The 22,258-nt window shown below is 43.6% G+C and overlaps 2 protein-coding genes and 1 non-coding gene across 4 annotated transcripts; 1 reads left to right on the top strand and 2 right to left on the bottom strand.

Annotated features, from left to right (window-relative positions):
* Window positions 1-61: 61 nt before the first annotated feature.
* On the top strand, window positions 62-18,965 carry FTSH11 (FTSH protease 11). 2 transcript variants are annotated; one of them, XM_078572958.1, is made up of 18 exons: window positions 62-808; window positions 12,222-12,375; window positions 13,035-13,127; window positions 13,272-13,360; window positions 13,640-13,763; window positions 14,504-14,623; window positions 15,015-15,065; window positions 15,191-15,252; window positions 15,868-15,925; window positions 16,314-16,439; window positions 16,520-16,600; window positions 16,807-16,936; window positions 17,197-17,345; window positions 17,439-17,720; window positions 17,785-17,874; window positions 18,223-18,276; window positions 18,350-18,533; window positions 18,629-18,965. In XM_078572958.1, the coding sequence occupies exons 1-17, from the start codon at window positions 255-257 to the stop codon at window positions 18,494-18,496; spliced, it is 2,364 nt and encodes a 787-aa protein (XP_078429084.1). In that variant the 5' UTR covers window positions 62-254; the 3' UTR covers window positions 18,497-18,533; window positions 18,629-18,965. The 2 variants fall into 2 exon arrangements, with proteins under 2 accessions (XP_078429084.1, XP_078429085.1); XM_078572959.1 differs by having other exon boundaries at window positions 18,653-18,965.
* LOC144700458 (uncharacterized) lies at window positions 8,283-11,507 on the bottom strand. Its single transcript, XM_078571857.1, is given in 3 exon segments — window positions 8,283-9,558; window positions 9,626-10,790; window positions 10,793-11,507. Coding segments are annotated over 3 exon segments (3,156 nt in total).
* On the bottom strand, window positions 16,117-16,219 carry LOC144701537 (U6 spliceosomal RNA). The gene has a single exon (XR_013581032.1). It is a non-coding gene; the product is annotated as a U6 spliceosomal RNA (small nuclear RNA).
* Window positions 18,966-22,258: the final 3,293 nt, after the last annotated feature.

Here is a 22,258-nt window from a genome sequence, read left to right on the forward strand (position 1 = left end):
CGTCCCATCAACCGTCAACGTCGGGACGATCTGGAACTGTATAACATACGAGGGAGAAGGGATGAGAGGAGAGAAAGGCGCCAATTTCAATCAGAGTTGGGGATAAGGTCTCGTCGTCCTCTGCCGTCCTCTCCAGCCCTTCGCTCTCTTCAATCAATCAATCGTGTGGCCAGCAAGACATAGTCGCAGCGGCTCTGACCAGACCTCGAGCAAGAACAGCTCGGGCTACTCTCCTGCTCTCATCTTGGCTCGCCATGTCCGCTCTTCAGGCCTGCCTACTGTGCAGGCCATCTCCTTCCCGGAGAAAGATTCTTCGTCTCTCAAGGCAAATCTTCTCTGATGCGCTATTTATGCCCCGGAGATTGAGGTTTATCGCCGTTTCTTCTTCGAGAATTCTGGTTACTCGCGCTCAAACTGCGGAAGATGGCGGATTGAACGACGGGCTGGCGGATAATGCTTCGGAAAGTGCTTTGCTGGTGCCGCCGGATGATGGGGAAAATTTGAAGATCGAAGAAACGGATTATGCGGAGAATTCTACGGAGGGACTAGCTGTAGAAGATGAAAGTTCATCAAGATCTTCCGATCCTAAGGTGAAGGGAGGAGGGAAAGATTTGTCCCTGATGGTGTTTCTGGTGGGATTGCAAGGGATGTTTAAGGGATTTGTCAATGGTCTTCCGACGGTTGATTGGTTGAGGTGGTGGCCTTGGCGGCATAAGCGAAGGTTGGAGCAACTTATTACAGAAGCCGACGCGAATCCTAAAGATGCTGCGAAGCAGAGTGCTTTGCTTGCTGAGCTTATCAAGTTCAGGTACTCTTTGCATCTTTCTTTTGATTGCGCAGCTTTTCACTTGATTTTTTTTTCTGGGTCTTCGTTTTCTTGATTCGTTACGTTTGTTGTTGATTTTACTATAGTTTTAGCCTTTATGCTGATCATGTCTGCCTCTTCGCGCTCTGTTTTGACCGGAGTACCGTGCGGTTTTTTTTTTTCCAAGAATTCCGAAAACCGATTGTGATCAATAATTTATGAATCCGCAGCATGATCCATCTTTGTGATCATCCATGGTTCCAGGCTCATGATACTGACCTTTAACCTTTCTTTCAAAAAAAAAACTGATCTTTAACCTCTTTGTTCATCGGAGAAAATCTTATTTACAGAAGTACATTAATCCTTCGATGAACAGTGATAATTGTGCCCAAGCCTCACGTTCATCTTATTTTCAAGGCCTGTGAAGGAAACCCACTGCCTGCTCTTTATCACCTTGTCTCTTTTTGCCCTTACACTTGAAGCCAATGACATTACTGATCACGATTTCTCTTGGCGGCTCATGTGGGAAGCTCTTACGAAATAATTTTTGAGAAAACGCCGTGAAAGTTGTTCAGTGACGCAGAGGGAACACAAATGAGAAAGTCCTAGATTCAATTTTTTCCTCCATAAATGCCAACTCCCATGAATCTTTACACTCCGGATCTCTCCGTTTGTTTGAGAGTTTAATCCATCTGACTATTGGTATGCTTATTAGAGTTCGAGTAACTCTAATAAGCACGGCAGTATGTCATTTTCATATTTCTAAAAATCCTAACATATCAAAATGCTTTTTGGCATTTTGATAAGTTAGGATTTGTCGAAAGTAATGAGGATGGTTTAAATACCAGGTACAGCAGAAGAAATACCCTCTGGAGTTAACTAAAGACGTAGGAAAACTTGACGGCTCATCACTTTGTTCACCAATTGAAGCTAATCATTCTCTTACAGCAGAACATGATGTAGAATTTGGGTTCACCGTCCTCGGCAAACATTATGGGGAGCACATCTTGAAGTGTGCACTATTTCTGGCTATGCTTCAATTGAAGATCAACTACATGCTTTTGCACTTTCCTTGGTCTCAACTTTACTCCTTCTAGGAGAAAAACACATAGTGCGGTCGTGTGCTTTGGCCTAGAAGCAGAATGTCATCCATAGGCTCAAGCTATTTCCTGGGGAATCAAAACTAGAAGAAACATTGGTCCAACTTCTATGTGTTACTAAGTCTACCATTAGTATTGCCTGCCATCCAGTCCCACACAATCGCACCTAGCACATTTAAAGGGATCACCATTTTATCAAGCAGAAGCTCAACTCTGGAATGTTTTAAATCCCCTAGATTACATCCCTGGAATAATGTGCAACCATCTTGACCAGGGACCTTCCATGGAGGTGTTTTCTGGACCTTTGTTACATGCTGGGTCTAGACAGCTTCTATTCTCCAGCTTGCGGGAAGTACTCTCTAGCCCCTTTTTTGTCCACCTTACCTTCTTCTCTTTGTTTATGTCCCCTGAGCTTGGCCATGTGACCTAAGAAATTTTGTTCCGTCGGGTAATCAGTTGGGGCCCTACGAATGGCTGCGTTTGAACTCTAATATCCAAAAGAGTCGATGAGTTATTGTCTTCCAAGGTTACTAATCGCCAAAGGTCATGGGAGAGCAGTGAGCTTAACATCTTATGGGCCACAAAGGCTATTAGGCTGGAAGCTTAAGTAGGCCCAGTAACACTTCTTAAGGCAAAAAACATAAAAGGTAAGTAAAAACGGTTTAAACATTAGACTCTACAATTAAAAATAAACATAAGAAAGAAAATGAAGGTTTAACAGGTCCCGGGGTCCCAGCATGTCTTCCTTGAGCCGTGTCATTCAAGTTACTGAAAATAATGGGTATAATGAAGGAATGAAAGGTACAATAGTAAACGATAGACAGCCCAGGTAGACAGCCCAGGTGGATGGTCTCCACCGGCAAGAGTCCAGAAAATCGCTGCCGCCCAGCCAGAGAAGCAGCCCAGCCATTCCAGACGAGATTGGCCCAGGCTGAACCTGGCCTGACAGGGACTGTTCCAATGGTAACTTATGATAGAAGAAGGAAGAAAATAATCTGGAAGTTGGATCTGTTTCTTGCATTAATTTCATTTGGTACTGTGCCACGCCTCCCCGTCTCACTTTGGTGCTCAGATTCATGCTGAGTGGGTTCCTATTTTCCTTGATCCATCTCTGAGTGTCCGTTTGATGTATTTATTAACATCATGTAGCCATCTCTATATCTTTCTGCTCTGAGAGGCTGTCTTTCTGACCTCTATAGATAGTTACTGCCATACAATCCTCTTCTTGACTGAATGTTAATCTAGCAGAGATGAATAATTTCCTTGACTTCAAATGATAGCATTTGAATCCTTTTTTCCTGTGTTAATATCGCACAAATATTCTCTTAATTGATCATGGATAAGGTTTTGTCACTGTTGCAGGCTGTTCATGGACATGTTTTTTTTTTGTTGAAGAAAATAGGGCATACCACCCAGAAAATAGGGCAGACCACCTGAAACCGGTGGCCCACCTGATACTATTAAGAAAACAAAGTCATGTACACATTATTTACAGTTATGACCGCACATCCTGCTTTTATCCCCCTACCCCCCAAAAAGATATTAGTGCCTCAACGTCAAATATGGCACTCTCGACTGAAGCCTTTCCTCCCTTGAACACCACTTCGTTTCGGTGCAACCATATCGCCCACAGTATTGCGAGACTTCTCCCCCACTCCATTCTGCTCCGGTATCCACCCGTCGTGACTGATGCCCAAAACTCGTCGTCTGAGGAGATATTCACCCCTGAAATCTGTTGCGAGGCCCATACTTCTTGAGCGAGGTGACATGTGAAGAAAAGGTGTGAGCAGTCTTCCTCGCCCCTAACGCACAAGGGGCAGTCGACGAGCTCTGCTGGTGCCCACCTCCGCCGATAGACCCGGGTGACGAGTTTCCGTCTCCTCAACAACCAGCCAAAAATTCTCACTTTGAGAGGAATCTTTAGTTTCAGCATTATGTGACATGCCTGCCTGACTTCTGGGTCATCTCTCGCCATTCCTCGAATCTTCAAGTATGCATCCTTCACCGAGAAAGGTGGCCCCCGCCATACCCATCCGTCTCGATAATCTGCTGAAGGACTGAGCGGTAGGAGGATCTCCTGCATTCCCAACAACTCCTCAAACCGAAGATCTGATAATGTCTTAGAGAGGGTTGGGACCCAAGCCCCGTCCCAACATTCGCTGACCGTGGCAGTTGGGTTCCTTGTTAGAGCAAATAGTCTGGGAAACTTCAACTTCAAGGGACCTTGTTTGGACCAGTTATCATGCCAGAACCGAAAGCCTTCCCCATCTCCCAGTTTGGCACCAAATAACTCACGGATGTGAGGGATGATTTGACGTAGGCTGCGCCAAAAAGGGGACTCCCCCCTACTTCTCACACATCGCCTTTCCCAAATCATATCACGGCCATACATGTCTCTTAGGACATTGAAAATAAGACCCTCTGCTGGTGTCATAACTCGTTCGACCCATTTAGCCAACAATGCCGAATTCATGGATTCCAAGTGGAGAACCCCCAGCGCTCCTTGTTTCAGAGGTCTACAGACCACATCCCACGCTACTAGGGGTATCCCCCTATGATCCCCCTCTCCCCCACCTCCCCAAAAGAACCGCCTCATTAATCCCTCTAGCCGCTTTGTTACAACTGCCGATGCTTTATATACTGACAAGAAGAATATAGGGATCGCTAAGAGCACCGACCTCAAAAGTACCAGGCGACCCCCTCGTGAGAACACCTTGTTCTGCCAGCCCTCCAACCTGTGCTCCACCTTGTCAATCACTGGCTGCCAGTCTGTAGCTAGGAGGCGTCTCCCTATCAGCGGAAGACCCAAATACTTCATTGGTAGCGAACCTCAGGGTGTGCCTAGCGCATTAGCGCATTGTATCTCCTCCTCCAACGACAGGCCAAATCCCGCAAAGACTGACTTTTCTCTGTTGAGACGTAACCCCGAGAAATCAGCAAATAATTCTAACAGGGATGATATGATGTGAGCTTCGTTCGCAGCTCCTTCCATGAAGAATGTTGTGTCATCCGCATATTGGAGTAGTGGAATACCCCTGGGGTAGCTCGCCGTGTGAAAGCCGCGCAGTAGGCCGTGGTCGCACGCCTTAAGGGTCCATGCGGCCTAAGTATCTACTGCAAGGACAAACAATAATGGGGCTAATGGGCAACCTTGTCTGACTCCTCTCTGTGGGCGGATCCATCCTCTTGCCCGGCCATTGACCAAGACTGAGAAAGAGTGGGATGTAACGCAATGTCGCACCCAGGCCACCCAGTCCTCGGGAAATCCTCGCTTTCGCATGACGGACCATAGAAATTTCCAATCGAGTGAATCATAGGCTTTTGCAAAATCCACCTTCCAAATAAAGCCCTTCGTCCCGTTTCTTTTCCAAGCTGAAATGATCTCTCCCGCCAGCAGCGCACTGTCTTGCAATTGTCTTCCCGGAATGAAGGCCGATTGAAAGGGTCCTATTAGGCCCCCAATCACCCCTCTCAACCTGTTAGCCAACACCTTGGCGATAATGAGATAGATAGAATTTGACAGAGCAATGGGGAGGAAGTCGCCCACATGCACCGCTCCTGAGCACTTGGGCAACAGAAATAAATGTGATCGATTCAGTCTTTCCATGCCAAAGTTACCCATCCGGAACTCGTTCAATGTATCCATCACGTCTGAGCCTACAACATCCCAGAATTCGCTGAAGAAGAAGACTGGGAGTCCATCGGGGCCCGGGGCTCCTTCTCCATTCAAACCTTGGATTGCATTTCGTACCTCTTCCACGAAGAAAGGCCTCACTAGCTCAGCTTGTTGTGCTTGTGATAACCGAGATACGCTTCTACCTTCCCATCTCCACTGGTTGCGAGCCCCCCGCTTATTGACTGTTCTGAAGTGATTTGCTAGTGCTTCTCCCACCCCTTGTGCCCCCACGACTTCATGGTTTCCCACTTTCACACGTGGTTTATGATTCGACCTTCTCCTTCCATTTACCACCATATGGAAGAACCGTGTGTTGGTGTCCCTTTCCTTCAGCCAAAGTTGCCGCGACCGCTGCCTCCAATCCATTTCAAGCTTCTTATCCTCTTCCTCCACTACCTCTCTGCATGTTTTTCTTTCCTTGAGTTCGGAGTCGACCAGGCATCTTGTATCTTCGATGGAGTCCAACTGTTGGACTCGTGAAAGGGCTTCATCTCTTCGCTGGCATCTTCCCTCTCGGATCTTTTTTTTCACCCCTATGAGGTGTTGTCTTAGACCTGCCAATTTGGTGGCCAGCCTCATCGTGGCTGTGCCCTGTGCTGATTGACTCGTCCACCATGTTATCACTTCTTTGAATCCCTTCTCACGTAGCCACGAGCGATCCAACTTAAAATAGGTGGATCTGTTTTGGCCAACATTAGCTTGTCAGATAATTGGAACATGATCAGATAATGGTCTTGGAAGTGCTCGTACATCTGCCAATGGATACTCTTCCAATAGATCCACAGAGCAGAGGAATCTGTCCAGGTGAGAAAATGCTGTAGGGCCTCTCGTACTTCGCCAAATGTAATTACAATTTGTCGGTCCCATTTCGTGTAACCCGGTCTAGGATATGAAAGACCAGAAAGCCTATGACCCTGGATCCTGCCCTCCCATCCCATTCGGTCTATCACTCGACTTTAAGGTCACGTTGAAATCGCCTCCAAATAGCAATGGTATCCCGTGAAAGAGGGAGACTACACTTTCCAGCTCCTCCCATTACCTGTGTCGATGGGCTGCAATAACAGGGTCATAAACCGATGCCACCATGCATTGAAAACCGTTGCTCCTTCTCTTCATTTTTACAGCTGCCACATACTGTCCCATCCATGACCCCTCTTTAGCAAAGGTCGTTGTATTCCATGCCACCAGTAGGCCCCGGATCTACCTGTGGCATTCATGGCCACAAAGCCCTCGAGAAAGCCTCGTCCCACCAAGTTCCATTCTTTTGTTTCACACCTCTCCAACATCGTCTCTTGTAGGCAGACCACATCGGCTCCCCAGTCCCGTAAATAGCTCCCCACCACTCCCCGTCTCCCTTCATCCCGTAGACCGTGCACATTCCACGATACACACGTCATCTATGATGTGATAATTGCCCTCCCTGCATCTTCTCCGGTGTCACCTCCACTACCTCTGCCAACTCAAGCAATGTCGGTTGTGTGATTTGAGTTTCCTCTGTCTCTATTTCCTTTATGTGGCTTGATGACTCTATGATCTCTTTTCCCTTGGAGCTTTGACCATTTGGTGCTACCTCGTGTGGCTCTTTTCGAGATTTCACTTTCTTTGATCTGCTGCCTGACCATTTTGCCCGGACACCACCCAAGTCTTCTTACCATCTGCCTCCGTTAAAGCCAGTTTCCCCCTTCGGCAAACCACGCCCTTGAACCGGCGAAGAGCTTCATTAGTTATCTGCTGTATCCTCTTCCGTCTTGGGCTTCGGTCTTTCTGAACCTTGTCCACAGTGGCCGATGTCAGCGGTAAGGCCAATGATGCGCTCTCCCCCTGCATCTTGATTCTGCTCTCTACTCCTTGTACGCCTTCCTCCATGGTAGATCGCACCGACGGGGGTCTTGTGGGGGAGCCCCTGAACTCGCAAGGTGTTGTTGGGGGAGTCTTGTGGCTTATTCTGGCCTTGAAGGTTTTCGTGTGTCCATGAGACCACACTGATTCTGGTAACGGCTCCCCTTCTATCACTTCGACGTCTAGTAACACCACGTTTGGGTCCCCCAACTCCAACCCTGTCGAGATGATACTCTTAAGCCGTCCAAATGAGGAGACCAATTTTGTCAGCGTCGATTTATCGCGATGCACCAACAGGACCCCATGCATCTCCACCACGATCCCCATTTTTTTAACTTCATCAGCTCCATCGATGGGAAGTGTCCGCCGCCATCTCACCTCTGTGGTGTCGGTGATCTGTTGCTTCCTGCCGCATACTGCCACATAGGCAGCCATCGGTACCCCTCGAAGAAACAAGGTGTTGGTATCTATCCGTCGTATCTCCGCCTGCTCCAGTTTCGGGAATTTCTGCCATAAGCCAGCCCGTACGACCTCGGTCTCTGGGATTTCTCTGAAAACATCTCCCACCAGGCATTTTTGGAGAAAATTGTTGCCCTCATCTTGCCCTTCAGTAGATACTTGGATCTTTTGCTGTCTTTGGCTTTGGATTGGGTGTCCTGTCTGCGCCTGAATTCTGTTATTTTCTCCTCTTCCTTGCATACACTCGAACTGGCGGTGTCCTGTCCTTCGGCACCCCTGGCAGATCACTGGATCTCGACAGTCACGTGCGTGGTGGCCTCGCTCTAAACATCTGAAACAAATGTTTTTCTCCCCGAGGGGTCTTCGTTGTATAGGCCCATTGACAAGTTGAGCCCTCTTCGCGCTACGATCTCACCGTCACCCATCCAACCGCTTCGTTCTCCAATCCGCACGTGACTTCTTGCTCGTTTGCCGTCCTCATGTGTTTTCTTGCTCTGTCTATGCCTCCGCCCGCTACAGCAAATCCAGGGTCCTCTTGCGCGCCCTCTGCATTAAATGTGTGCCCCCGGGGTCTGCCCTCTCTTGCCCAGGTCCCCCTCCGCCATATCCCCTGCGGCTTTGGTCCTGTTCTATCCTTCTTCTGATTGTTGTTCAGGGCCCCCTCGTCCCTCTCATGTGGCCCCCCCTTGTGCTGAGTGTGCACGGGTCTCTTACCCCTCTCTTCATCTCCTCTTTGTGCATGCGCTCTGTATTTGCGCCCATCGTGGAGGGGCAACTCCTGTTCCAGCATCTCCCACTGACGAGTATCAAATCGGAAGGTATTTCGGCGAAAGCCTTCTATCGTTGCATCTCTCATGCCACGGCGAGACCCCATTCCACCTTCACAGAATTCTCTTCGAGTATCGCGTCGCTGGCCCTGAGTGTTGTAAAACTTTGCCTTGGTGATCCCCTTCTGAAACTCGATCTTAAGAGGCAGGCCTGCGAACATCTGTCCCTGCAAGGTTCTCAATGCAAAGACCGCGTCTTCCACCCTTCTGAAATTAACAAAGGCATAGCTTCGCCCAGGTATGAAAGCGGTAGTTTCGAGGTCCCCAAATCGTAGGAACTGCTCCAACAACATGCCCTGAGTAACTCGGGGCGGGAGGTTTCCTACCCATAGGTGGCGACTCGGCTGTGCTTCTGCCTGCCCCAATGGATGACTCCGGGGATTAACTCCATTCCCCCTCTCTTCAATTCTGGGGTTGAACGCACCGCGATGTTTCTCCCTTCCCCCGTTGATCTGGCCCCTCATTCTCTTGCCGAACGAGCGCTGCGCTGCCTCCGCTGCGGACAGAGAAAATGGAGAAGCTCGGGCGAGCGCTGCGCGGATCTGGTTGCTGCAGATAGAGTTCTTCAACTGCGAACCAAACCTCCGGGATATCGTGCCTCCTCTCAGCCGCAGAACGAGATGCAAAGTCGATTCTTTCTGGATATTATAGTTGGCGAGAGTTCGGCCATCCTCGAGCTGCTTGCCAGCAAAAATAAGACGTTGCTGGTCAGGAGGAATCCCTTCCTCGTCCTGGATCTTCGCCTTCACGTTATTGATCGTATCACTGCTCTTGACCTCTAGTGTGATCGTCTTTCCGGTCAGCATCTTCACGAAGATCCATTTTCCCCGATCGCTGGTGACTTCCGCCTTCCTCCTCGCCCATCAAACTTTCAACTTTATCCTTTGGCATTCTTCCTCCGATAACGAATTTCAGGGACATTTCTGCAATGTTGCCTTCGCTATCCTCCGAACCCTCCATGCTTGTTACATTTCCACCCTCCAAATCTATCTCATCAACATCGCTTTCTCTCTTTGATTCATCGTCTGATTCCACGTCTTCCATGTCGGAGTCTGCATCCTCATCTTCGTCCTCTATGATTTGCTCGATCACTTGAGAAATCAGATCTCTGTCAATTTTTCCCGGGGAGACCACCTTCATGACCTTCACCTTGACCCCGGGAATCATGTCGTCCAAGATATTATGAATACCAGGTACATTCTCATCACTCTCCTCCTCATCATCATTATCTTCAGAAAGTTCACCGTTGTCCAGAGAAAAATCGTCGGTAATTTCTGTTGAAGGATTCAAGCCACTGCCGGAAGTAGTGATCTTTGTCGGGAACTTGCCAGGAAGAACATTCTTTCTTGCACAAAGAAAGTGAATAGGATGATACAAGAAAGAAAGAAGATAGGCCTGGCAATATTTGGGGAGAATAGGATGGCGAGTGCTGCTGGTGGAATCAAGTCTATCATGGCCAGAAATCATGCCAAGAACAGCAGCTGAGTCCAGGACCGAAGCTCCGAAGCATCCGATATCATCCAAGGAAGAAGCATATGCCATGAGCCTGAACCTGGAAACCCTCCCGTAGGTCGGCTTGACGCCGACGACGCCGCAGAAGGACGCGGGCTGCCTCACACTGCTGCCGGTATCGCTGCCAAGGGCCACCACGCACTGCCGCGCGGCGATGGTGGCGGCGGAGCCCCCCGACGAGCCGCCCGGAACCCTAGCCAAGTCCCAAGGGTTCGCCATGGCGTGAAATCCGGAATCCTCGGTGGAGCTCCCCATCCCGAACTCATCCAGCTTCGTCTTCCCCACCACGATCGCGCTGCTTCGGCGGAGCTTCCGCATGGTGGTGGCGTCGTACGCCGGCTGGTACCCTTCCAGAATGCGAGAGCTGCCAGTGTAAGGCATGTCCGCCGTGCAGATGTTGTCCTTCACCGCCACCAGCACGCCGGCGAGCGGCGCCGGTGCGTCGCCCCGCCGAGCCGCTCGGTCGGCCTCCTCCGCCTCCTGGGAAGCAGTGGTGAGCTGCAGCTCCAGATCCTGGATCTTCTCCTTCTTCTCCAAGAAATCCTTGTCTTCCTCCACAGCGACGGGCTTCAATCCCCCCAATCGTTTGCCACGGACTGCTTCAACTCCTTGAAAATCCTGAGCAAATCCCTGCCCCCTTTCGCGGGCTGCACCACCTCCTGCGGTGCCAAGTGCGCGCTTCCTCCTTCCCCAAACAGCTGCTTGGGCAGCCTCACCGCGCCATCCAGCATCCTCGACGCAATGTCCGTGCTCGAAGCCAGCGGAAGCTTCCCCTGCGCCTGCAGAAACGCCCTCAGTTCATCGCTCTTCCCGATCACGGGATGAGCAGCGAGCCATCCCAGGTACTTCTCCAGCGCCAATCTCGGCTGTTCTACGAATTCCTGCTTCTGCATCAGCTGGCTCTCCACCACGCTCTTATCCGGCCGGGGAGGGATGAAGAACCGGCGGTAGGACTCCGCCAGGCGGTTGGAGAGCGTCACCACGTCGCGGAAGCGCTGCCGCATGCTGACCTTGCCGGGGCCGCCGAGGTTGGGGTCGGCGGTTGTCGTCGTGATCAGGTAGGTCACGAAGGCGGTCGAGCCCTGCTCCTTCTGCGGTTCCGAGACCGCGATCCGAGCGTAGCCCGAGGTCGGTCGGCAGTCCGGGTGGTTGCCCGGGGAGAAGACCGCGTCGGCGCAGGACGGTGGCTCGAGGAAGGAGGAGGATGGCGATCTAGGGCTGTGGATTGGCGGCGATAACAGCGGATCACCGCCGACCGCCGTGAGCGGGTGGCGATCGCCGTGGATCATTCCAGACTAATGAACACTCCTCCTTTTTGAATCTTGATCATCCTGATTAAGAGCATTTTCCAGGAGCTCATCTCTGTCTATGAAGCGGCTGAGCGCTTCCTCTTCTGGTATAATCTGTTCATGGACATGTTACAAATCCAGATGTGCTAAAAATAAGTTTTTTGATTGAAGACACTTAATACTAGTCTTGAGATGGCAACGATGTGTTCCGAGTTTAATCCTGAAAATCTGATATGCATCATCTTTTACTATTCTTAAAAGTTCTCGTACTTGTATATGTATTGCTCCTTTGTTAGATTTACGAATGTTTGAATAACATGATCTGCATCCTGTGACATATTTAGTTTTCAATCTATCTCGTATCAATATTCAGCACAAAGAGGCAGAATACTTTGTTGTTTTATAATTTCATAATACCTTCATTCTCTTCTTGATATATGTATTGCTCTGTCTTATTTCATCGATGATCTGAAAACCTGCATTTGTCTTCATTCACATCTTAGTTTTTTTGTGTAAAAATGTTTCTAGCCTATGGAATGACTTTTTCTCTATAAGAATCACTACGTTCTATGATGGCTCGTGTCATTTCTTTACATATACGCTGTTCCTCATTTCAAATTCCGACGATTTTTAAGTGCTCCACTACTTTGTACCTTTTTATTTCGGGAAAAAGTACATGGTCATGTAGATTAATAAATGTCCTCTCTTTGGCAGCCCCGAATCCGTTATAGAGCGTTTTGACCAAAGAAGTCATGAAGTAGACAGCAGAGGGGTGGCTGAATACATCCGTGCCCTTGTCATCACCAATGCATTGGCTGACTACTTACCTGATGAACAAGCTGGACGAGTTTCGAGGCTTCCATTGCTGGTTAGGGACCCGTGCTTGGATTATGTCTTGCCAAGTTGTTTTTAGTATAGGCTTGCATTTGGTTTGGCCTTGAAGATCTTTGTCCTAACTTCTCTTCTTTAATGTTATTGAAGCGCTCAAAGTCTCTTAATTTTTTTTAACAGCTTGGAAGGTCTAACAAAGTGCGTATTGATTATATTCATTTTAGTGAGCTTGAAAGTTGGTCGCACTCCAGTATGTGGAGATGACAACCATCTTCTGTCTTACAAATTTCAGTCCCATGAATTGTTCCCTTCATGAAGAATAGACTTGAATCCGTCTTCATTGTTCTTATTGAGGGATGGACTGTTTTACTTTACTGTTACTAAAAATCTTTTAATGAAATGCTTAATCTCCGATCCGAATAGGCTTGAATGCGTCTATCTTCAGATGAGAAAGGGACAGTTTAGTGCAGCACCTAACAATATCTACATTATTTTTTTCGCATTAAGTCATCATATGAGAAATCAATGTGAAATTAACTCAACTGTTTGACTTGTTTCGAGATACAGCTGTCACATCGATTGAGAGTGAGTGTTACTTTGATTTTATTCATGATAAATTCCAATTTTATGTCATTAAATACAATTTTCCTTTATAATTATCTTATCTGACCATATTGAACTGTTTTATGTCAGTAGTTGCAAGAGCTTAAGCAACGTGCATCAGGAACTTTAGACGACCAACTCTTCAGCCCTGGCATATCTGATAAGCAGCCACTGCATGTCGTCATGGTTGGGGCCAAACCTCATCAAGTTTTTGAACCTATTTCGCTGCCTAATAAAAAAATAAAATATTTTTTACTAATTTACCGTTTCTATTATTCCCGATTGTTTAATTTTTCTGTTTGTTTACGTTATCACTCATTTTCTTGGAAGGTCGATCCTAAATCTTCGAACAGATCAACAAGGTTTGCACAAGAAGTTATGTCCACGGTGTTATTTACCGTTGTCATTGGTTTAATGTGGTAGGTCATTGCTTTCCATCTCTCGATCTTTCCTTCTTTCTATTTAATTGATAAATGCAAACTGTTTCTCCTCCTCTATTTAGAAGTTATATTTTCTCTTCTCTAGTGGTATATAATTCAAAGCTCATGGTTAAGTGAACCAGTTTTAACTATCGAAATGTTTCCTCTTCCTCCCACGTAGATGTTACTTGATTTCGTGGAATCATTTTTGGGGAAGTACGCACAGTTCAGTGTTTCTGTACTTTTTTATACGTTTTCAAGTACTGTTCCCATTGACAGGATAATGGGGGCGGCCGCACTTCAAAAATATGTTGGTAGTTTGGGTGGGATTGGCACATCTGGTGTTGGCTCAAGTGCGACGTATGCGCCTAAAGAGATGACCAAGGAAATTATGCCGGAAAAGGTATTATCTATCTCCTTATCCTTTCAGTTCAAGGACCTGAGGCACATCCTGGATTTTGGTTGTTGTCATGTTATCGTAATGTTAGGTTTTTATAGTATTTGTTCGTGTTCACTAATGTACCTTCCAATTTTTTGTTTTTTGTTTATCTTCTTGTTCAAGTGAGCTCACGTGGATCTTAAGTGAACCCCGTGAACTTAATGGCCAAGTCCACTTCATTTACTTCAACGATTCAGAATGAATGCAAGTTCTTGGTTTCTCTGACGCATAATTGTTCATCGATGTGTTTTTCAGTTAGGAAAGATTTACCATTTTTTATTTCATCTGATTGAAACCTGTAGAGATCATGTTTTTGGAGAGCAGAATGGCAAGGATTTGTGCTAACTGTTTTGAAAATCCTAATTTCACAAAAGAAAAGAATTCTGGTCTCTCTGATAATTCAAAATGTCCGTCATGTAGTTCAGGACGTAATATCATGTTTTTGTGTAATACCTTGACTTGTAAACTATATAATTCTTTCAGTTTTGTAGCAAGACTAGTGTATTTTCATGACTTACGAATGTATTTTTAATGCCTTTCGTCAATGTTGCTCACCATTAATGAGGCATAATCTTTTTCTTACTCTCTTCAATGCTAATCACTTCATGGATAATCTGTCAACGACATTGGGTTCTCTGTGTCGGTTCTTTTATGCAATCTTATTCCCTTTGCGAGTTACAAACATTTATCTTCAAATTGCACAGAATGTAAAAACTTTCAAGGATGTCAAGGGCTGCGATGACGCAAAACAAGAGCTTGAAGAGGTTGTGGAGTATCTTAAGAACCCAGGAAAATTCACTCGTCTGGGTGGGAAGCTACCTAAGGTTTGCCTTGTTTGTTGGCTTTGTTCTCATTCTCTCTTGCAGGCTCTTTTAAACAGCATACATTCTCAAATACTGTATTATTCTGGTGTCAACATTCGTGATATGTTGGAATTAGCTGAACAATGGCTAGTTGGCCATATTTTCTTTCTATTTATCATGTTGTCACCAAAAGTCCAGCATTCCCCAGATTAGGGGGTAAAGGACGGCCCATTTGTGACATATGTACTACATTTATAACTTGAACATCGCAAATATAAAAGTAAACTCCATGTACTCTCGCAAACTGAAAATTAAGCATAACATCACAAACATATGTTTTTTGTTTTTAAATTTTTTCTAAAAATCAAACTCTATGTATTCCTTCTTATTAGCCGACCAATTGGTTTTCTAGGGAATTCTCTTAACCGGGGCACCTGGAACTGGGAAAACTTTGCTTGCTAAGGTACGCCATCTAATGTGTTTCTCATCTGTTACTTTTAATGGACAAAACATTCCATTAGTTGTTGAAACACATTTTCAACTAACTAAAAAATCTTACACATGATGTTAACTTTATGACCTCTGCAGGCTATTGCCGGAGAGGCTGGAGTGCCCTTCTTCTACCGTGCAGGTTCAGAATTTGAAGAAATGTGAGCTGGATTCTTGTTAATTATCTTCTGTTGCTTACTTTTGGGTAGATACATCACCTTGGTTAATAACCATCGCGACAGCAACTAAGTGGGATATTACTGATAGATGATGTTAATAACAGCTTCGACCTAGTTAAATTGTCCTAGACGCCAAGGCAGATGGTGTTAATATCTGCCGCAGGGCCACTAAGGCTATGAAAAACTATCTAAAGTCAGCCGAGTTTTAATGATAAAAGAATTATTTGCTTTATACATTAACCCACCTGGTGTTTCATATTTTGATGCATACATCACTTGCTCCCGGTATATTAGTTTCAAATAGAAGAGGAGCATAATTACCGTAGTAGAATGAGAAATCGTGAGATAATTTTCAACCTGTTTTAGTTTTCTATTCATTGCAAGTATACAATAACCTTGTCTTTTACTCCTCTGATTCTTTTCTTGTTCTACTTCGTTCTGATACACCATCGTATATAGGGGTGTTTTAATTATTTTATTTTCCTGGGGGGGTGTATTTCCATTAGTTTTACCTGCTAGTTTTATTCCTGTCTTTATTTTCATTTTCCTGCATTTCTCTTTCATCACCTAATGGTGAGTACATTTGTTGTTATGTAGGTTTGTTGGAGTCGGTGCCAGACGGGTCCGCTCCTTGTTTCAGGCCGCTAAGAAAAAGGTTTTATGATTAAAACTCTGTTAATTATATTTTTCTACTTTTAATGGAGTTTCTATCAAAACACTAAACTCTATTAAGACTCTATTAAAACTCGGGTAATTATGTTTCTCTTCTTTTAATAGGGTTCCTATTAAAGCTCTATTAAATCTTTAGTAAAAATCTAGTAAACCTTAAGTAAAACTCTATTAAATGTTTATTAGGACCATTTCTCGATTTGTGCGTGTCATCCTTGCGCAGGGGCCATGCTAATCTTCTCTGTATCGTTCCAATTTTATCGGATGTCCCCAAAGGGACCATTAAATGTTTATTAAAATCTGATAAGGTTTTTTATAAGGTCTTTCTTTTGAATTGGGCCCTCTGTATTTTTGATCTCTTCTTACCTCAACAGGCGCCTTGCATCATTTTTATCGATGAGATAGACGCAATTGGGTCCACCAGAAAGCAATGGGAAGGTCACACAAAGAAGACTTTGCATCAGCTGCTTGTCGAAATGGATGGATTTGAACAAAACGAGGTTTCACTTTATTCCTGAACTGGCCAAAGCATTGACCTTTCACCGAATCTTGATCTGATGTCATGAGTTTTCTGTCATAGGGCATTATATTAATGGCAGCCACCAACTTACCAGATATACTTGACCCCGCGTTGACTAGACCTGGAAGATTTGACAGGCATGTAAGTTCCGCTACACCTTATGCTCTTCTTTTATATTTTTTTGTAGTTTTCAAATTGCTAATCCCAAACCATAAGCCCTAAACCATAAACTTTAAACCCTCCATCTTAAACTTTAACTCTAAACCCATACTATATACCAGAAACCCGAAACCTTCAACATTGTTTTTCTCCTAATGACGCATTTGATTTTATAATCTGCGCTCCAGATTGTAGTCCCAAACCCGGACGTGCGTGGAAGACAAGAAATTCTTGAGCTCTATCTTCAGGACAAGCCACTGGCGGACGGCGTAGATGTCAAGGCTCTTGCACGGGGCACTCCTGGCTTCAATGGAGCAGGTTTACCTTATTTTTCTATATATCTACTTTCTCCCTACCTACCAACCTATTTCTCAATTTATCAGTCTCTATATCTATCTACACTTATTTCTTTGCATATACTTACATATATATCTATATGTATCCATTTTTCAATCAATCAGTCATTCCATTTATTTTAATATGCATATCTATATGTATGCATATACTTATATGTCTAGCCAAGTTTGGATATTTCTTTTGAAAATTTCGAAGTTTTTGAGAATTTTACTTCAATCTAGACCTGGCGAACCTTGTGAACATCGCGGCCATCAAGGCTGCAGTTGATGGCGTTGAGAAGTTGAATGCAACGCAACTGGAATACGCAAAAGATAGGATTTTGATGGGGACTGAACGCAAGACAATGTTCCTCACCGACGAGTCAAAGAAAGTAATTATCTTTAATAAGAAGACAAACACAAATTATTATTATTTTTATGTCTTTCGATTTGTTATATGATTTATTTTTCTTTCCTTTTTTCAGCTAACCGCTTATCATGAGAGCGGCCATGCAATTGTAGCCTTCAACACTGATGGAGCCCATCCGATCCACAAGGCCACGATAATGCCGCGTGGCTCTGCCCTGGGCATGGTCACACAGCTTCCTTCTCAGGACGAGACGTCCATCAACAAGAAGCAGCTTTTGGCCCGCCTAGATGTTTGCATGGGGGGTAGAGTGGCTGAGGAGCTCATCTTTGGGGGTGACAACATCACCACCGGTGCAAGCAGTGATCTTCACACGGCTACTGAGCTTGCTCAATATATGGTCCGTAATTTCAGCCTAAAATCAGATCACCAAAATAGGATTCTTGAACTTTTATTTTGGACAGGTATCGACTTGTGGGATGAGTGAAGTGATTGGCCCGGTGTTCATTAAGGAGCGACCGGGGTCAGAGATGCAAGCAAGGATTGATGCAGAGGTATAAAGTCAGTTTATACTTTTGCTTTCTTTGTCATCGAAAAATCCGCCATCGTCATCCTTGGCAGCTTTAGTGTCTATGTCGATTGTGTCATCGTCATTCTGCCATGGACTAATGGGGACGACAGTTTCATCGTCGTCTCTCGTCAGCCAAGCGAGGTTAACAAAGGGACAATGACAGAGTCAAGTCATTGTCAACATCATCCAGGAAAGGATGACAGTTTTGACATCATCATCCTGGCGAGAACAAGTAATGCGGATGATGATCCCTTGTCATCATCACAAGTCAAAGACTATTCTAGTGTGCCTATCTGGAGTTTGATGAGTTTAATCTTCTTGGAAATTGAAGGTTGTGAAGCTGCTGAAGGATGCTTATGATCGAGTGAAGCGATTACTGAAAAAGGTATGCGTTGATTCTATTATGGTTCAATTTATATTAATTTTTGGGGCGCGACTTCAACTTTTTATATTGGCAGCACGAAAATGCGTTGCATGCTCTGGCAAATGCTCTGTTGGAGTACGAGACCCTCACGGCAGACGAGATAAAGAACATCCTCTTACCCTATCAGGAGGCAGCAGAGGCACAGATCCCCGAACAACAAGAGGAGCTCGCATTAACTTGAATATATTCCTTTTCCGATAAATGCGTTGCCGGGGCAGGTAAATTATCCAGATTTTTTTTCTCAACAAAAAATAATATGTCCCTGAATTTTCTTAGAGCAAAAAGATAAATCTTTCTCCTTTCGTTGCGTCAGCTTCCCATTGCTTGATTCATCCAGGCACGAAGATATTCAGGCCTCGTTCAAAGGATTTAGGCCTTCGTGGAGTTGGAAGGAAGGTGGGTTTAAGAGCGATGTCGACGAGAAGTGATTGATTTTAGGTTCTCCAAGAGCTGCTGGATGACATATAAGTTCTACTTGGCGTCGGATTTCTATTCTAAATGAAGAAAAGATGAAAAAAAAAACATTAGAAAATATAGGGGCGGCCATTCATCCACCATTATGCCTTTTCTCTTAGATTGTTTATGTTGCCACTTATAGTACCGAGTTCATTGATTACTATATCTTGTTGTCCTTTAACTTGTATTCGCTAGATCATTCTTCGTTAAGTTAGTCTGTGACATCCTCTACTCTAGTAATTTCTGGGTTCTGCACTCTCAGGGCTGGGCAAGGGGATTGGCTCCCCTATACTTCCCTCTTTTAATTCAAAAAAAATAATAATTTCCCCTTAAGTTTGTTTCCAATAACCTCATACTTTCACATAATTTTGTTTCCAAAAACTAATTGATTTTACAATAAGATTATGCATTGAAGCTGAACTATCTCCGTGGGAGCCAGCCAAATAAAGTTGGGTTCAATTATGTTCTTTTCTTTACGTTAGGATTTTCATCTGAAAATGTAGTGGGTCCTCATATTGGCAATATTCTTGGTGCCGTCTAAGTGATCACATTATTCTCAGGCCGACAAAATTGATTTTATGTAACGATAATCTACTTCCCCAACTTTGTTAGGTTAGGGTTTAGGGTTTAGGGTATTTGTAGACACTGATTTCCGGCTATTAAAAGTATTTAGGTTACACTTAAAAAATTTGTTCTTTACTCATTGGATAATACTAAAATAGGCTTTTGGGATTCTGATGTCATGTAGAAATTCAACAAAACAGTACTGTGAACACTGATCAAATGATTATTTCTCTTGAAGATTGATCAAAAAGTGGTAACCTTACCTCAGCATTCATAGTTCTATACATTAATCTGACACAAAAGTTTCAAGCTATTGTTTCATTTCTTTCGTGCATACAAATATATTTTAAAAATAATAATAAATTTTCAAGATAATTATCTAAGCAAATTACACACGACATAGACTAAGCTAACATTCCGGAATATTCATGAGTCATTCTATTTTCCTCTTTTGTATAAATTTCCTGCATTTTAATTATGCTCTAAGATAAATAACTAATAAAATCATGCGTGAAAGTCCATAAGGTATTAATCTGTAATTTTCTATTGGTCATTCTATTTTTCTGATTTTTAGGGATATTATCATGGTTTTCTATGCAGAGAAAAGAGATTCAGGTAAAATGAAAAGAAGTTTAGAGGGCTGCTAAAGCATTTTTCAAGGGCCACCAAGGCCTGCAGCTGGATGCATTGTAAACACTCAAGGTGCCATGGCTTTCAAAAACTAGAGAAATCACAAGACGCTCATCATTCATCACTTACTTGTGTTTCATGATCTCAACTGCAATTTTCAAAACATAAGTCTGTGGCAAGGTTTTCCCATCCTGATACTAGAATGGATACTGTTATTGAAACCAATAACAGCATCATGTACCATTAACAATAATGTTTTCCGAAACCATAGTCAAATAATGGATAATGGCACTACAGAGTGTTGAAGCAACATTAAGCCTAGAGCCCCATTCAGCTACCTGCTTCCTTCAAGTAGTAGTTGGGCAGAATGATTACATATATGGAGATTGTGAAGGTGAACTGACACCTATCATCATGGCTCTTCCATCTTATCTTTAAATGCACACCATCTTCCTCTTCCCAAAATCACCTGTACAAATCATATTGGCCTGATAATGGAGATGGAGCCATTGGAGTTATTAACTAGACTAATACCTGAGCCTGGAGGGTCGCACACATGTTTTTTAAGATATATTCTAAGTTTGGGGACCTATATTAATTATTCCCGAGGATGGTGGATTTTGTGAAATTTTCACAGAGATTTTTATGGTAATATCCCCAAACATCATAAATATAAGGGGTATCCTCATCTGATGCCCATTTGAGTTCGTCTGAGTTCCCCACTCTTTCGTCTCTTCCTCTTCCTTGAGTGAGGCTTCTAGTGGAGAATGGATGAAGAGGAAATCAGATTTCTGAAAGTCTAGTACAGAGAAAGAAGAGAAGATCCAGATCTATGAAGACTGTGTGGATGTACCTAGAGCCCAAAAATCTGAACAACTTTAAGATGCTAACCTGAGGAACCAAGAAATCACACACTTTTACCCATGTAAAAGTGATGGATTTTTTGTATGTTTTGGGGTTTCAAATCTGTATTGTGATTCAATATTCTGTTGTGGAATTGAGTTCATATCATGTTGACTGAGGCCCACAAAATCCCAACAATACTTGAGGGGACATATAAAGCTCCTAAGTGAGATCACCATAGAGGAATGCATTCTTCACATTCAAAGTTGTACGCAGGAGGTGTACAACCTCCTGTGTAAAACCTTGAAGAGGTGATTCATGAGGGGGTGTAAAATTTCAAGGTTGTACACAGGAGAAAATGCCTTCATATAATTGGCATCGATTGTTTTAGCATACATTTTCACGAGTAAGCAAACAGACACGTCCATCCATTATATATGACATATAAAACTATTTTGGAATAATGATGGGTGACCAAAGACTTCTTGAAAGGTAAAAGTTACATTGGGTTTTCTCCTTTTTATAGTTAATGAGTTTATTTTCATTAAAACCCTCAACTTTAAGTATTCATTCTGACATACAATAATTTTTAGGTGTGATCCTCTTAAACCGTATAAAAGTATTGTTAATAATTATTGAAACCCAATAGACACTTTATTTTTCTACCTTAATTAGCAATATATATATATATATATATGATACATATTAATTAATCACAAGTAGATTTTACCCGATGAATATGTTGGTTTTTTGGTCTATAGTGTGCCGATTTACATTTTGTGCTTTGGAAAGTATCAATAAAAGGAGTATGTTAATTAATTTCATGGAACCTTACTATAATAAGTAATTGTGTACATATTATCCTTCATCTGAGTATGACCCCGGAAGGACTTAGGCTAGGTCTGTCAAAACTCTAACTAGTCATTTGCGTTTTTACTAAGGCATAGGAAAAATGTTCAAGAACACCTCTAATATTTAATACTTGATAACACACTTATTATAAAGTTAATATTATGTCGATTATGTGTTTCTAAGTATTAAAGTGATTATGTATGAGTGTTCTCATGCCTAAGTTAATTAAACATATTTTTAGAGTGATATTCTCACAGTTATTGAATTTTTTGGTATTTTAAAGTATTTTTATGAAGTATTATTCTTAAATAAAAATAAATTTCAAAGTCAGATGCTTTTATTTATAATTATATGACATAAAACCCTCATATATTATTATTCAAAGTCAGAAAATATATTATTATAATTTTATGGCTTAAAACATATATTTATATTTTTGTTGTTATTTTTGCATATTGCCACGTGTCATCATTCGATTTGATCAAACGAAAACAAATCACATTTTTCAGCCATGATTTACACATCTTGTTATTGAAAAATATGCCATTATGGAATCAGAAATAAAAGCACCATAATGACCAATCATGAGCTGACATAT

The sequence above is a fragment of the Wolffia australiana genome, chromosome 3 (assembly GCF_029677425.1).
Source record: "Wolffia australiana isolate 7733 chromosome 3, ASM2967742v1".
Lineage (NCBI taxonomy): Eukaryota > Viridiplantae > Streptophyta > Magnoliopsida > Alismatales > Araceae > Wolffia > Wolffia australiana.

Excerpts from the sequence above, each read along its gene's own strand:
- FTSH11 (XM_078572958.1), top strand. The coding sequence starts at position 255 with ATGTCCGCTCTTCAGGCCTGCCTACTGTGCAGGCCATCTCCTTCCCGG. Across the intron at positions 14,624-15,014 it reads TGGGTGGGAAGCTACCTAAG|GGAATTCTCTTAACCGGGGC; the intron begins GTTTGCCTTGTT and ends TTGGTTTTCTAG. Across the intron at positions 16,440-16,519 it reads ATGGATTTGAACAAAACGAG|GGCATTATATTAATGGCAGC; the intron begins GTTTCACTTTAT and ends TTTCTGTCATAG.